The sequence below is a fragment of the Camelina sativa genome, chromosome 15, assembly GCF_000633955.1.
Source record: "Camelina sativa cultivar DH55 chromosome 15, Cs, whole genome shotgun sequence".
NCBI lineage: Eukaryota > Viridiplantae > Streptophyta > Magnoliopsida > Brassicales > Brassicaceae > Camelina > Camelina sativa.
Window position 1 is genome coordinate 24,079,958 of NC_025699.1, and position 10,721 is coordinate 24,090,678.

The window sequence follows — 10,721 nt, forward strand, 5'->3', positions numbered from 1 at the left end:
GCGGATCCTAATCTAGTATGTATATAATAAATATGTTCTAAAGATATTTACAATATGAAAAATATAATATTTCAAACTTTAGAAATTGGTCTAAGCAATTAATTTGGTAATTTTTCAAATTAAAATTAAAAGAATTCATAAATTTGTAAAACAACGATGCGAGAGGAAGACAAATGAATATGATGTCAGAAATTGACAATGCAAGAAGAAAATGATACGGGATGAAGTCTGAAATTGACAATGCTGGAGGAAGTCTAAATTGACGATGCCGAGTGAGAACATATATATATAACTCGAATCAGATGCTCACCTTCACCGGCGACAACCACCATTATTGTTCCATCAACAAATCGATAACAAAGTATATCACAAATAGAAGGTTTTTCTAATAATGGATATAAAAACAGAAAATATTAATTTTGTTATTTAAAATAAAATATTCACAAATGCTGGTTTTAGAAAATTAGAGAGTGTGTGCTAACTTTAGAAAAAAAACTTAGATTAGTGTTATTATAGGAAATTTTTTCTATAATAAATATGTTTTAAAGATGTTTATAAAAACAATATGAAAAAATGAAACTTTTCATACATAAAAAAATTGGTCTAAGCAATTAATTTTGCATTACCATGTGTAAAATGAGAATTTCACATCGTTAGTTTTACTAATAAACTCTCCAAGATAGAGAGATTCACTCGATCGCCAAAAAAAACTGCCTCACTCTCGCTTTTTATTTTATTTCAATTAATATCATATATAGTTTATCCTGAGCAAAAAAAAATTAACATCATATGTTGAACCTTTACCAGAGAAAAAAATTCTCGGATTAATTAGCTAATATTATGTTTAAAATCATATTATAACATGATAACAGTAAATCAGTAATATTGGTATTGTTTTATTTTATCTTATTATAATAGTCTCACTGTAAAATGTATGACTAAGACCATGCACATCGGTTGGGACTTTTTTTGGTCCCTCACATTTAATAATAATATTTTGAAAGTTTCTTATTTTTAGTATGAGCATTGGTGTCTATTTGTATTTGATCCCTCAAATAAAATAATAATATTTTGAAAGTTTAAGTATTAATTATTTAAAGTTGACAAAACAAAAACATACAATTAAGAAATTAATAACAGAAATCATAAAACATAAAAACATCAAAACAAAAACAAACATTTTATTCAACTCATAGAAATTTTAAAATCAATCTTCATTATCCGGGAGATGTCCAAAGTTAGTCCAAATATGCTCATATGTTTATCTTTCGAGCAAGCATGTATGAAAAAAGAGAACATGTAGTCATTTTTATCTCATCTGATTCTCAAGAAGAAGAAAGGTCTCTCTTATAGATGCTTTAACCGGCTTCACGCTCAACAACTCTTAACTCTATATTGTAAAACAGGGTCAAGAGATTGTGATCCCAAACGACAAAATGCCCACTAAAGACCCTTTGGAAAGAAAAGACCTCCAAGTCTACTTTGTGATCTTGTTCCCGTCAAGGTTAACGTCATAGAAGAATAACCTTAAGAGAGTGCTTGGTAGAAGCTGGTGTGCTGACATTTAGTCTTCAAGTAAGCTCTTGATCTTCTTTATCAACGAATTCTATAGAAAGCCGCTATGAGTGAACTGAACATAGTAGAACAGAACATAGATCACACAGTGCTTCTCACTTCTCAAGCCTTAAGACAGCACACTGTAAGCAGGGATTTTCCAAATTCCAGCTCCTGTCATGGCTTTCCTCATCTGTTCTGCTACTGACCAATTGCTATCCAAAGCATTTAACGTCAACAATGCCACATACTGGCCACATTGTTGAGGTTGCAGTCCGATAAGCTGTTTACCTACTTTTTTCCTAACTCAGCATTCTCATGAATCTTGCAGGCGCCCAAAAGAGCTCCGAGAACAGAAGCATCAGGCTTGGATGGCAAATTATTAATGAAATTGGCCGCGTCAACCAATAGTCCAGCTCTACCTATGAGATCAACAATGCAACCATAATGCTCTGATGTTGGAATGATCTTGTACTAGCCATTTCCAAGTCACCGGCTTTTCCATACATATCGAGCAAAGCAGTACACAAAGTAGTAGTGAGGATGATCTCTCTCCCCATAACATATACATGAATCTGTTTCCCCAAACGAAGACCTCCTCGATCCAAATTAGCACAAGAAGAAAGCACACTAACGAAAGTAGCCTCATTCGGAGTTATTACCTCACGTTCATTCTGTATCATCTCACCAAAAAGCATAACAGCTCTGGCGTGTAACCCGTTCTTACTAAACCCATTGATAACAGTAGTCCAAGAAACCACATCAGTTACAGGCATACTCTGAAATAACTCGAAAGCAAAATCCATCTCTCTGTTTCTTCCACAAGCATCAAACAAACTGTTACAAGCTACAACACAAGGATCTACAATACCATCAAACATCTTCCTCGAGCTCTTCAAATCACAGACTTCACCATAGAATCGAACAAAAGAAGTGTGAACAAATGGATCCCATAGAACACCCCGTTTAAGAGTTTGGCCATGTAAGGCAACACCATAAGAAACAGAGAAAGATGAACAAGCTACTTTTATCAGAGAAGGGAAAGTGAGATTGATTGGTCGGACTTGCCTTGCAAGCATGTGGGTGAAGAGAGCAAGAGAGGTCTTGGATTGTCCTGTAGTGAGATAAGATCGAATGAGTGTGTTGTAGACGCATTTCGTTTTCCATCTTGAAGCGACCAAAGCGTTGCTGGTAAAGAGGACAGTGTGAATCTGCTTAATCTGGTTTGAAGAGTTGAAGAAACGTTGGAGAAGATGAAGTGCGTCTTCAAGAGACAAACTGAAACCCGAGAAGACAGAACCTCTCGACTGTAGATCGGACCACCTTCGGGATAGAGAGAAGATCGGCTACCGGAATTCGTCGACAACTTCTGGAGATATGATCGGATCGCCTTCGGAAGACACAGAAGATGGAATCGCCGTCGAGATATGAGAGAAAAGTTTTTGTTCTGTTTACCTAGACAATTTCTTTTTCCAATCAGAAGGAAGCACGTGGCCAAGTCGACGAGAGAAAAAACGTCCCCGTTGAGAATACGTTTTTTGGTTAATGGGTTATTTTTGATTTATTTTTAATTCCAAAAACATGAGGGACGGCCCAAGACAACGGCGATGCACATGGTCTAAGTGATCTTTTGTAATTTAAGAGCAAAAATCCAGGCAGAGGCACCCAGTGGAAGAGCAAAGACCACCGAATTTGAATTTCTTCTTCAGACACGCAGTATCACATTGTTGGTAAACACAGTTCTTTGATTGTTTTGGAGATAAATTGGTATAACATTGTCGTCGTCTTGGTTTTCCTTGCTGCACATTATCTACTACACCTGATACTGTATTAACCAAATATAAATCTCATCAGTTTCCAGATTTTGTAGGTTTTGCACCAAATTTTTGAAGTTTGGTATGATTTTGGGAACTATAGTAAATACTACAAATTTATGTATGAAAAATAATTTTGACACAAATTTTACATAAACATGGTCAACTTGACATTTCAAAAAAGAATTAATTGTTTTAAAAAGATTTCAAATTTGAATACAAACCTAACACAAGAATGATGAAGAAAGTTAAAATGGTGAACGAGAGTTGAATAGATTTTCTCATGCTAGATGAATGATTGTGTTTTAAAATTAAAAATAAATGACAAAGTGTGCTTATATATATATAAGTGATGAGACTTATCCCACATTCAGTCATATCTAATTTAAGCTAACAGCTTTTTATTTTCCAATTTAAATGGATCTCGTTAAATGAATCTCATATTCAAAAGATCTAATTTAAGCATAGACTTTTTTAAAATTTCCGAATTAAAAGGATATGGTTTACATTTTTAGGTGATTCTTTCAAATTATATATAGTTTGGAATTTGTGCGCAGACGTCAAGTTAAGAGGATCCCATATATCGTATAGGGGTTGACGAATCCAACAGAGTAGAAGGAATGGTGCTAAGATGAACAACTGAGACGATTGAGTCGGGTTCGGATTTGGGTTTTTATTTGTTTTATATCTAAATTTTGTGGTACATTTTGGTATATTTTTGTAGTATAGTTATCTGTAAAATATGTAGTTATATATGTAATAATTTATTATTTCAGTTTAATTAAAAAATATATAATATTTTTTAGTCATACGAGACATTTTCAAAATCTGCAAGTGTGATTATGTTGTGGTATCTATTTCGGCAATCATTTTTCTCTTTTAAATATCTAAAACATACCTAATGGTTGTTTCAAAGACTTTTCAATGTTTTGCATTTTTCTCTTTTAATTTTTTTGCATTGATTTCAATGTTTTCTTATCGAAAATGTGCCCAAAAAAAAAAACAGAGTCCACCACTATGAAATGGACAATAAGATTCACAGATGTGTAAATGAAAGAACAATAAAATCCAAATAAACGTATGGGGAAAATACCAGTATGCATTGGTATTACATGTTATACGATCCACATTACACAGGGCCATACGTTAATCACGAGAAGATGAAAAATCCTATAGGGAAAATAATCGAAGATTTTTTTTTGCAATAGTTTGATCAATTATGGGCAAAAAGTTTTTATGCCAAATTCAGATTCTACATTCTTATTCTCTCTCCTTATGGACTTTCTTACATTTGCAGCAACTTAAAGATTCCACTTGATAAACTTCCATCTATCTTTTTTGATGCTCCAAGTCACTTGATTAAAGCTTCTCCATAATCCCCTCTATAAATTATGATTCCTACCAAACTCTTGTTAGAAAAAAACCAATTCTAAAAAGAAACAAAACATAACAAATTAAGAAAAAAAAATGAAATACGCAGAAATATCACATTTCAGCCACCCTCAACACAATCTCAAATTCGACTACACAGAGAAACCATTCAAGTGTGATGGATGCAATGAAGTCGGTATCGGCTCTCGCTATCGCTGCTCCCGTGATGATCATCATGGAAGCTGCGACTTTGATCTCCATGCGCACTGCGCGATACCTTTGGCCTCCATAACACATCCGTTCTACAAAAAGTGTACGTTTCAGTTTATGGCACATCCGCCGGGGAACGAGAGACGGTACTGTAATGCGTGCGAGAAGGATGTGTCCGGATTCCTTTACCATTGCAAGGCTTGTGGTTTTGATCTTCACCCGTGTTGTGCTATGCTTCCTATGGTTTTGGACGATGGAGAGACCAAACTCTTTCTTTACCGCAAAGTTAGTTCGTCTTGTCATCGATGTGGAAGAAAAGGCCGTAGCTGGAGTTACAGGTCTCTCTTCTTGATTATATTCTAGTTCTTTTATTATTATGATCATACCAATCGCCGCAATATTATGTTTTGGTTACTTTGGTAGATAGTAAAATTGAAAACTTTAACCAAAGATAAGCATGTAAGATTTTTTTTATTCGATTTCTATTATTAGCATGTTTTACTATACGAATCAAATTAACATTTCTTAAGTTGATTTTTTTTTTTGTTCGTTGGTGTTTTTAGTCAACATTAGCATATATTCCAAATCAACATCTCTAAAGAATATTTTAAAGCAATAAGATAAAATTTTGGATTACGTTGATGTATTGATTCTTGATCATTAATTTCGTCTTTATTCCGAATGTTAGAGCAAAGGGGAAAATTAAAGCAATGGCATTCAAATACAAACTCTTTATCCTTTTTTAAAGAAATGAGCTTGTGCTTGGTAATTGGTAGACATATATGTTACATAGCGTGTACTCGAAGTTAGAACTTATTATTTATCACATTAATTTTAGTTACTTCTAATAAACTTCAAAAGTCTAAACACTGATTTAAGTAGATAAATAGATTTAAATCAGTTGAATACTTTTGTCACAAAAATACAGGTCGTCTTGCAAAAAGTATAATCTCCATGTCGCGTGTGTGAGAGAGATGTTGGTGGAGAATTGGCGAGAGCTGTACAAAGGACAAAATGGTAAAGGCATTGAACCTAAGAGCCTTGCCTTAAAGAACACACTTGAGCATCACCACCGTAGCAGCCGCAAAGGTAAAGTTCAGAAATGCTGCGAGATTGCTGGAATGGCTGTACAGTTCGTTATTTCCGCGGTGCTCGGCGATCCAACGACCCTAATCGCAGGAGTTGTAGGCTCCCTGATTTCTCGAGGATGATTAGGGTATTTCAGTTTGTGTGTTTAACTATCGTGTTATATAAACTCTTAATTAGGAGAATGTGAAAGTTGTTACATTAGACTTTGATATCCTATCAAGTTGCTTGTTCATAAACCAAAAAAAAAAGTCTAATATTAAAAGAAAACTATTTGTGTAAGAAAGTTTAGTGAAGTTCTCTTTGCTATTTGTGATTGTGAATTGTGATGTTATTTTTGGCAATTTAACATTTCAAGAAAAGAAAATATGATTAGAAGATTAATATGCACACTATATATTATTATTAAACCTCAAACCAAACCACACAGTTATGACAACAATTCATATTAAACTTTTTATTACAACTATATATAATATATGGTTTTTAGTTGGAAGGCTTCATTTCAGCTTTGATGGCAGCAACAAGGTGATCATAAGCCTCACCCCATGCGACCTTCATCTCCGGTGACCACATCTCAGGCACCGCCTCCTTTATCGTCTCCAGCAATGCATACTTTGTCACCTGTAAATATATATCATTTTTGGTTTAACAAATATAAATCGAATCAAAATATTTGTGTAATAATCAAAAAATTTGCAGATATGACAATTGAGTAAACCTCAAAGTGTTCGTTAACGACGCCGTATTTAGAATGGTTAGCTCCAAGTCTCTTCAAAGTAGTCTCCCTCACTGTAACTTTCCCTGTTTTCCTCAGTTGTACTGCTGATTCACAACACTGATATACCCCAAAAACACCATTCATTTAGTTAAACCAAGAATCTTTGATTTGGAAATATAAGCAAAATCATGTGTTTTCTTATCATTGATTAGTTAACTTACCATGACAAAAACAGACATAGCGTGGGGTTTGAGTTTCGGGTTTTGCTCAGCAGGAATTGGTGAGTCTCTCAAGAATGAGAACATCTTCTTTGTTGTTGGTGCAATCTCAAAGATCCTACATTCCAAAATTGATTTCATATCTCAGATTATAGTTACAGATATGCATACAGATACAGTATAGAGAGAGATCAATGGGATCATTAGTGCTTACTTGAGGAAGAGTTTGAGACCCAATTCAGCTGAGTTTTTCTTCATGACACTCCATGACTTCACCACAAGAGCCTCTTGCTCTTCTGTGAACACAATCTTTCCTTCACTCTCCATAACAATTTCAGAAACTAAATGATTTTGAATATACAATTCTCTGTTTTGTAAAAGAAACTATGATCTTACTCTAATTAGGAAAAGTGTCCTCTATATATAGGTTTTGATAAAGACCCTTATGTGCTATCGAAGAGACAGTTCTTGGCAACCAAGTTTAAGATAAAGTTGTCTGGTTAAAAAAATGAAACCATGTGCTGTGTGTATTGTAATGGAACCTGGTTTCTTAATGGTAGGCTTGACCAAATTAGTCAAAACACAGTTGAAAAGTATCCTTATCTCTTTATATCATTATTATACTGATTTATATACCACACAAGTGGTGCGAGTTGTGTAAAAATACATTGAATCCAATGATGGTAGAACACAAATCCCACTGCATATGGATCTCTCTATATCCTAGATTATATGCTGAGAAGCAGAAGCAAGAACAAAACTTGTGAAATGTTATGTAGCACCATGTGGCTTTCACATCTATGTGATTAAAAAAGGTCGAAACTTTACACACTGAATCCAGGCAATGAAGTGTTACAGAGAAGGGTGTTTTTTGCAAACTCAACCGTATCCGTAAGTTACATCGCGTTTTGAAACAACAGAGTCAAAGGGTATTTCGACTCTTTCCTTAACAAGGCACCGTGCTTCCCCATCTTCTATCACAAGAACTTTCCCCGGTGGACACTGGTTAGGTGTTTTCTTCCCTCTGACTGCTCGCTGCGGGAGAAGTCCAAGAAGGTTCAAGGACGCACCTCTTCTCCTCATCTCTGGACCATAACCAGATGCAGACAATATGGAAATAACACCAATGATTGGAAGCATGATCTTTGCAACAGAGCCTAGGAAGCGAATCACACCATGATCCGAGCCTCCTCCAGATCCTCCCTCAGGACTTTTCACCTCTGCGTCGTTTCTCACATGTCCTGAGCCAAACCCATTAGCGTCAGACTTCTTCTTGGAAGGTAAGTGAGAAAGGTAACCATTATTATCTAAACCGATGGATACAGGAGGATGAACAGGATAAGGAGGAAGTAAGAGATCATTCTCATAATCAACTCTTTCTCCAGCAAAAGTCGTAGTCTCTCGTAGTACTTCAAAGTCTTTCCCTTTGTACTCCTTAAGCTTCTCAAGCAACATTTTCCTACTGTAATCAATCTCAGATAGAGCTACTTGCTTCTCATACTGTTGTCTTTGCCTCAAATTCTGATTAACAAACAACAAAACCATTTCCACAATAACTTAGGACAAAGACAGTGAAATCCAACAACAGGACATGAAGCAATTTAGGTTCAATTTCAATCAAAAGCAGAACTAACACTTTTAAATGTTCAATGATACACTAAAAGCCAGAAACTTGATTACCAAAACCATAGAAGCAGAGGAAATTTAGGGTTTTTTTCTCAAACCTGTAAAGAAGCAAGCTGAGACTCGAGAGATTCAAGAGCATCGCGAATACGCAAAAGCCGCTCAGCTTCTGCTTCATCTACGTCCTCAGAGCTGATTGAGTCAAAATCCTTGTCTTGATTTCTAAAAATCTCATCTTTTTTTCCTTCTCCGGGAGAAAGATCCTCGTTTCCGCCGCCGTCGCCGCCGTTTTCGCTGACGGCGGTGCTGGAGCTGTCGATACAATCGCTGATCTTGAGTCGAAGCTCGGTGGCTCTGGCTAGAATCAACCCGATCCCTTCTTCGTCTTCCATCTGAGCGATTGAGGGAAAAATTGAGGCTTCAGAGATTAGGGTTAGGGTTTTTGTAAGGTAGTGGTGGAGAAGGGGACAAGTAAACTTTTGGGAGTGAGTCTTCGAGTGATTGTGGTTGGCTTAACTCAGATTTTTCAGATTTGTTTCTGCTTCTTTCCCGGTTTTTAAATCAACGGCCACAAATATTTCAACTATTTCTCTTTTTTTTAATACTAAATTAACCCAAAACAAGGGAATAATTTCTAGATTAACTCTTAAAATATTAAAGTCAATTGGGTTATTTTCATGTCTAAAATACCTTTTAGTGCTTTGTTAGGAAAAAAAAATACCATAATACCCTTATAATATTTCCCAGCGATTAGGAGAGGGAAAATTATAAAATCTGTGGTATGTGGTGACAGATTAATTTGATTGTCACAGGTTTTTTTTTAAATGACAGATTTACTTTGGTAGATTTATTTTGGTTGACAGACTTTTAAAAATCAGTTGTGACAGTTTTTTTTTTACGGCTGATTTTGTTCGAAACGGCAGACTTTTTTAAACGAGACAACAGACTTGTTATTATTTCAGCCGGTTTGTTATAATTTGTGGCTGACTTTTTATTTTAGTTGTTACAGTTTTTTTTCTTAAACTAAATATCTGTTGTAACTTGACATATTTTATGAGGAAAAAAAATTACTAGTTTGACGTTTATTGATAACAGATTTATTTTTAGTTACAACAGATTTTAATAATTTTACTAATAATCTGCAGAGAGATAGCAGATTTTGAAATTGCTAGTTTAACCTACACTTTGTAGCATGTTATGGCAGATTTATTTTATGTTATGGCAGTTTTTGATTATTTTTCCAATAATCTGTCGTTTAATGACATATTTATTTAAAGAAAATAAAAATTGCTAGAATGACCTTACAAATTTGTTTAATGTTGTGACATGTTTTTTGTTTGTTCGAGTCATTTCTTTTGGTTACGACAGTTTTTAATTTTTATATACTGACAGATTTTTTTTTTTGAACTAAACATTGACAGACTTATTGTAGGTGTGGCAGACTTTTTATTTTTGTTTCCATGTATGTCACGTAAACATTAAAGTTTTAGGGTTTTCCCTAAACAGTTTCCTATTTTTTCTCCATCTATAGCACGACGGCGTCTCTATACTCCATTGAACATCGTTTTTTCCTTTTGGGTTCACAGTCAATTAAATCTCTCCTTTTCAATCTTCTAAACGATTTTTCTTTTTTGGGTTTGGCATGGATCACGTGATTGTGGTCTGTGGCAAATGGATCTTTGATGAAGTCAAGTGGTTGTTTGTTGTTGATAATAAGAGAGGGGGTCGTATTCTAGAGTGTAACAACCAAATGAGTTACGATGATTGTATCCAATTGGTGTATGAAGATTACGGTTTGGATAAGAAAATATATGATATTGGGTTGAGTTACAAGATTTCGAAGGTGTTATTACAAAACTTACCGAGCGATACACCACCAGTATTTATCACCAATTCTCGACAGTTTCATGGTTTTCTAAAGCAATTGAAGAGCGACACACTTCGACTTTGTGTTGAAGTGACGGCTAAAGTTAAGAGTGGATCGAGAAAAAGAGCCAGAGATGATAATTTGTTGGTGGAAGTAGATACTGAATTGGCTGACGGAGACATTACTAATGAAGATTCAGAAGTGGACGATGAAGAAATGAGATTTGATTACTGTGATGATTCTGATGGAACAGATTC

At 35.0% G+C, this 10,721-nt stretch overlaps 4 protein-coding genes across 4 annotated transcripts; 1 reads left to right on the forward strand and 3 right to left on the reverse strand.

Annotated features, from left to right (window-relative positions):
• On the reverse strand, window positions 1,228-3,361 carry LOC109129156 (putative pentatricopeptide repeat-containing protein At1g10330). Its single transcript, XM_019236809.1, has 2 exons — window positions 3,329-3,361; window positions 1,228-2,861 (listed from the first exon to the last, which is right to left on the reverse strand). The coding sequence occupies exons 1-2, from the start codon at window positions 3,359-3,361 to the stop codon at window positions 1,977-1,979; spliced, it is 918 nt and encodes a 305-aa protein (XP_019092354.1). The 3' UTR covers window positions 1,228-1,976.
• Window positions 4,747-6,254, forward strand: LOC104747414. The gene is made up of 2 exons (XM_010469040.2): window positions 4,747-5,287; window positions 5,878-6,254. Exons 1-2 carry the CDS (start codon window positions 4,836-4,838, stop codon window positions 6,158-6,160), a joined length of 735 nt encoding a protein of 244 aa, XP_010467342.1. The 5' UTR covers window positions 4,747-4,835; the 3' UTR covers window positions 6,161-6,254.
• On the reverse strand, window positions 6,405-7,388 carry LOC104747415 (non-symbiotic hemoglobin 1). The gene is made up of 4 exons (XM_010469041.2): window positions 7,189-7,388; window positions 6,978-7,092; window positions 6,757-6,873; window positions 6,405-6,659 (listed from the first exon to the last, which is right to left on the reverse strand). Exons 1-4 carry the CDS (start codon window positions 7,299-7,301, stop codon window positions 6,522-6,524), a joined length of 483 nt encoding a protein of 160 aa, XP_010467343.1. The 5' UTR covers window positions 7,302-7,388; the 3' UTR covers window positions 6,405-6,521.
• LOC104747416 (plastid division protein PDV2) lies at window positions 7,628-9,144 on the reverse strand. The gene is made up of 2 exons (XM_010469042.1): window positions 8,699-9,144; window positions 7,628-8,495 (listed from the first exon to the last, which is right to left on the reverse strand). The coding sequence occupies exons 1-2, from the start codon at window positions 8,987-8,989 to the stop codon at window positions 7,854-7,856; spliced, it is 933 nt and encodes a 310-aa protein (XP_010467344.1). The 5' UTR covers window positions 8,990-9,144; the 3' UTR covers window positions 7,628-7,853.

What these genes read in the sequence shown, in the direction of transcription:
- LOC104747416 (XM_010469042.1), bottom strand. Translation starts at nt 8,989, where the DNA reads ATGGAAGACGAAGAAGGGATCGGGTTGATTCTAGCCAGAGCCACCGAG. An exon ending in CTCAGCTTGCTTCTTTACAG is followed by an intron (nt 8,496 to 8,698) that starts GTTTGAGAAAAA and finishes TTTGTTAATCAG; the next exon opens with AATTTGAGGCAAAGACAACA.
- LOC104747415 (XM_010469041.2), bottom strand. Translation starts at nt 7,301, where the DNA reads ATGGAGAGTGAAGGAAAGATTGTGTTCACAGAAGAGCAAGAGGCTCTT. An exon ending in CTATGTCTGTTTTTGTCATG is followed by an intron (nt 6,874 to 6,977) that starts GTAAGTTAACTA and finishes GGGGTATATCAG; the next exon opens with TGTTGTGAATCAGCAGTACA. An exon ending in TCGTTAACGAACACTTTGAG is followed by an intron (nt 6,660 to 6,756) that starts GTTTACTCAATT and finishes ATATATTTACAG; the next exon opens with GTGACAAAGTATGCATTGCT.
- LOC104747414 (XM_010469040.2), top strand. Translation starts at nt 4,836, where the DNA reads ATGAAATACGCAGAAATATCACATTTCAGCCACCCTCAACACAATCTC. An exon ending in GGCCGTAGCTGGAGTTACAG is followed by an intron (nt 5,288 to 5,877) that starts GTCTCTCTTCTT and finishes ACAAAAATACAG; the next exon opens with GTCGTCTTGCAAAAAGTATA.
- LOC109129156 (XM_019236809.1), bottom strand. Translation starts at nt 3,361, where the DNA reads ATGTGCAGCAAGGAAAACCAAGACGACGACAAT. An exon ending in AAAACCAAGACGACGACAAT is followed by an intron (nt 2,862 to 3,328) that starts GTTATACCAATT and finishes TCCGATCTACAG; the next exon opens with TCGAGAGGTTCTGTCTTCTC.